The sequence below is a fragment of the Pisolithus orientalis genome, assembly GCF_024613125.1.
Source record: "Pisolithus orientalis strain OTSU chromosome Unknown F5J12scaffold_69, whole genome shotgun sequence".
Classification (NCBI taxonomy): Eukaryota; Fungi; Basidiomycota; class Agaricomycetes; order Boletales; family Pisolithaceae; genus Pisolithus; species Pisolithus orientalis.
In genome coordinates, this window is record NW_026260850.1 from 47150 (window position 1) to 51908 (window position 4759).

At 44.7% G+C, this 4759-nt stretch overlaps 1 protein-coding gene across 1 annotated transcript; it reads right to left on the minus strand.

The window, feature by feature from the left end:
* Positions 1-2361: 2361 nt before the first annotated feature.
* Positions 2362-3992, minus strand: F5J12DRAFT_510950 (uncharacterized protein). Its single transcript, XM_051739782.1, has 8 exons — positions 3556-3992; positions 3478-3501; positions 3253-3425; positions 3122-3198; positions 2873-3061; positions 2684-2822; positions 2502-2638; positions 2362-2435 (listed from the first exon to the last, which is right to left on the minus strand). Exons 1-7 carry the CDS (start codon positions 3712-3714, stop codon positions 2515-2517), a joined length of 885 nt encoding a protein of 294 aa, XP_051594858.1. The 5' UTR covers positions 3715-3992; the 3' UTR covers positions 2362-2435; positions 2502-2514.
* Between the last annotated feature and the right edge of the window lie 767 nt (positions 3993-4759).

A 4759-nucleotide genomic window follows, 5' to 3' on the forward strand; every position in this document is an offset into this window, starting at 1 on the left:
ATCACATCCATGATGAGTATACATGCATCTTGCCTTCTTACTGCAAGATCCAACAGAAGATGTCCCCCCTTCTCCTCCTCATCCATCAGAGCCCCATTCATGAAGTTTTTGTTAACTCCACTGAGAGGATGAATGGGTGGGAGATGTGATCACTTATGCTCCCATTGCCCCATAGACCCCCAATGCCCTAGCCCTCTGATGTCTGACTCATTCCCTTCAATTCTGGAATTAATACTTCCCTATCTGGAAACACTGTCCATCTGTCATGCCATCTTTGGATCTAGACATGTCTCCACCAAGATCTGACATGCATTGCCACCCACTAATGTGATATCAGTGTGCTTACTCAGTTTCTGCCATTATTTTGACTCATTCTGTGGTATTTTGACTGTTCTTGACTTGTTCATTGCCAATACTTACTAATCCTCTTTGCTTGCTTACTTTTCATTTCTCACTTACTCATCAGGATTACTCACTGCTTACAGTCCTTACTTGTTACTTTCCAAGCATTTGTGGCTTGTTTGTCATAGGCTGCACTCCCCCCACAGTATATAAACCCCCATGTACTTAGTTACAACCCAAGCAATCCAGAAGCCATTCACTCAGCAGTTAGTTCAGCTCTGGCTGCCTACATACTAACTTGAAAAGATCAGCATGTAAGAGTGATGGACCTGCTGAGACATCGTTGATGTCAGCATCTTCATCCTCTATCTCAATGATGTCCCCTTTTGCAATGGCAATTTAATGTCACACTTCATCCATCTGTAAAATGGCTGAAATCTGCCAGCTGCTATAGTAATGGCAGGAAAACCATGAAGCTTCAGCACACTATGACCACACAAGATCACTTACATACTGAAGAACAACAATGAGAGGGAAATCATGAGACTTCAGCACATTGTCATTACATGAGATCACTCACAAACTGAAGAGCAATAATGATGAGGTGACCATCGGACTTCAGCATGCTGCCATTATGTGAGATCACTTACATCCTGTAAGGCAGTAATGGCAGGGAAACCATGAGACTTCAAACAAACTGATCATGTGGCATCACTTACAGCCTGAAGAGCAGCAATGGCAAGGCAACCATGAGACTTCAAACACACTGATCATGTGACATCACTTACAAACTGAGAAGCAGCAATGGCAAGGCAACCATGAGACTTCACCACACAACATCACTAGCCTCCTGAAGAACAGCAATGGCAGGGAAACCATGAGACTTCACCACACAGTAATCCCACAACATTACTTACATCCTGAAGAGCAGCAATGGCAGAGCAACCATGAGACCTCACCACACTGTGATCACAGGGGATCACTTACATCCTGAGGAACAGCAATGGCAGGGCAACCATGAGACTTCACCACACAGTAATCCCACAACATTACTTACATCCTGAAGAGCAGCAATGGCAGAGCAACCATGAGACCTCACCACACTGTGATCACAGGGGATCACTTACATCCTGAGGAACAGCAATGGCAGGGCAACCATGAAACTTCAGCCCACTGTGATTTCATGAGATGACTTACATCCTGGAGAACAGCAATGACAGGGCAACCATAAAACTTCAGCCAACTGTATCACATGAGATCACTTACATCCTGCAGAGTAGCAATGGAAGGGAAGCCATGAGACTTCAGCACAATGGGAGCACATGAGATCACTTACAGCCTGAAGAGCAGCAATGGCAGAGATACCATTAAAGATCAGCACACTGTGATCACATGACATCACTTACAAGCTGAAGAGGAGCAGTGGCAGGGCAACCATGGGACTTCAGCACAGTGCAATCACATGACTTCACTTACATCCTGAAAAGCAGCAATGGGAGGGAAACCATGAGGCTTCAGCACACTGATCACATGACATCACTTACATCCTGAAGAGCAGCAACAGGAGGTCAACCATGAGATTTCAGCACACTACCATCACATGAGATACTTACAAACTGAAGAACAGCAATGGCAGGGAAACTATGAGGCTTCAGCACATCATCATCACATGAGATCACTTACAGCCTGAAGAGCAGCAACCATGAGACTTCACTGCACTCTCATCACATGAGATCACATACAAGCTGGAAAGCAGCAATGGCAGGGCAACCATGAGAATTCAGTACACTGTAATCTCATGAGATCACACACAACCTGAGGAGCAGCAATTATGAGGCAACCATGAGACTGCAATACACTGTCATCATGTGACATCACTTACATGCTGAAGAGCAGGAATGACAGGAAAACCATGAGACTTCAGTACACTGATCATATGACATCACTTACATCCTGAAGAGCCACAGTTGCAAAGTGACCATGAGACTCCAACACATTCTGATTACATGAGATCACTTACAAGCTGAAGAGCAGGAATGGCAGGGAAACCATGAACTTTCAGTACACTATCATCACATGAGATCACTTACATCCTGAAGAACAGCAGTGGTAGAGCAACCATGAGACTCCAGTACATTGTGATCCACAAGATCACTTACAAGCTGAAGAACATCAATGGCAGGGAAACCATGAGGCATCAGCCATGTAGCACAAGCTTTGTGTACATACCCATAGGTGTGGAAAGCACCCAATACATGTCCTAAGAATGCTTCTTCCATCACTCTCAAGATTTACACTGCAATATGTGAAGTAATTTTTTACTGGATGACCTGATGCTTACCTCTCCACTGCCATTTCCACACTCATCTTTTGACCTTCCCTTTGCACTGCAATTAGCACATGTCTTAGCACATCATCATGCAATGCATTTGCTGTCTCTATGATCAAGGCACTGCAGCTTGCACCAGGCTTGTGCATATCTGACCCTTATCAATCAATCAAATTTAATGTAAACATAGATGAATCTTACTTTCCAACCTGACATATTTTGGTGAACTCCCCTTTATTACACTCCAGTATTGATCCAGAAAAATCTTCTCTGCCTCTTCATTGATATCCTCCAAGGTTGGAGTAGCATTTCCTTCAGATCTGTCTTCCAAATCCAGCGCAACATCTAGTTTGAACTGGTCATACTTGGTGAAAACTGCAATCACAGGCACTGTGTATCACATATGTATGTATCAGATTCAACTTGAGTGACCCCACAATTCAGACATACCATTTTTATCTGAACAAACAGCGTCAAAGAATTTCATGTCCAAGCCTGGACGAGCACTTTCCATTGGAATGAAATACCTAGAAGTGGCTCGTGAGCTCGCCAATCCCATGAGTTAGCAATGTGTAACACACCAGATGGCATGTAGCCTGTTGCGCAACCGGCGCTTAGTCACCTTTCTGTGCACAAAATCCTGGACTGTTCGTAGCTCATCTTCGTTGCCAGCCTCAAAACCACAAGAGTCATGGAAAACATAACCCTCGTGATTGGTGAATATAAGCTCGTCCTCGATATCGTGATTGCCACGCTAATCGAGGCGCAGTTAGAAAATGCCTATCACCTATAGATGGTTGAATTACTTGAATAGTAGGGTTGAGGTGAATCTAACCAAATAATAAGGTCAGGAGCATTCAAAACTAGGCAAGACGCTACGCTACCTCTTTACGGAAATCTCCGCTAACCCTGTATATCTTCGGGCTCTCCGTCGTTTCGCAGACTCTTTGTAAGATGGACGTCTTCCCTGCATTCGCCCTACCGATGACGAGAACTCGACATTTGACATGCTGGAAACGATCACGCAGTGGTTTATCACTCATGGTATCTGATGGTGGATGGTCAGCTTCAATGCAAATATGAGTGGATCGAGGAGAAGACTGAAGGAAAAGGGCAACAAGAGCTTATCGCAGCATCAATTTCGTCCTCCGACCCAGACCGATACGGCAGATATGGTTGTCTCTACTTTGAAGGCCGGGACCAGATCGTTCTAAAAGAGGATATATATCGGCTGATATTGGTGTCGGGGCCTGTGCGCGTGGACAGCACATCCACTATTGAGTCGGGGCAAGCCGTTTTTAGGAACATGGAGGGAAAGGATGAACGGCACTGTATCTGACACACATTTCTTCCCCATCTTGGTTGTGGCCCGAGACGCGGTACAGTACGCCAAGGTAAAATCAAATTTCAGATATTTTTTGCATGCGCCGGCTGTGTAGAAGACCACGACAGCGAGGAAGCAGCTAAGAAGGAAGAGCCTCCGTCACTGGCGAAGATGGATAATGTAGGTTTCGGACAAAAATCAGGAGCAGCAAAAAGAATGGGTATATCAGATTGTCGCTGTCCAGAATAGCAGGGGTTGATTGATACAAACTGCTGTGATGCGGAGTTATGTAGACAATTCCCAGGTTATTTCAACCATGCAACACAAGCAAGTCCACCAATCACCAAAATTGCAGAAAAACGAGATACAAATATATATGAATATATTCAATGTGGACACCAACAACACTGTAGATAAAGAGCAGACATGTAGTAAAATCTACAAAAATGCTCTTTTACAGAGGAATGCCTGTTGGGTGCACAGGTAGGGACACTGGAAGAACACATAGTGTAGTCACATTTAGTCACAACACATGGGCAGCCTGTGCACCAAAAAACCAATGCTCATATAGACCCCGAGATGGGCCCACCTAAATAGATTTGCCAGCACACATGGACAGGCCCAAGGGACTAAAGTGAGAGCAACATATGTATGGGCCTGTAAGGGCATTACCACAACATATGGGAGGGCCCATGGTGGGTAAGGATGTTGAAACATTTAGATGGGCCCATGACCAATTAAGCATACTGAATTGCTGTAAGACA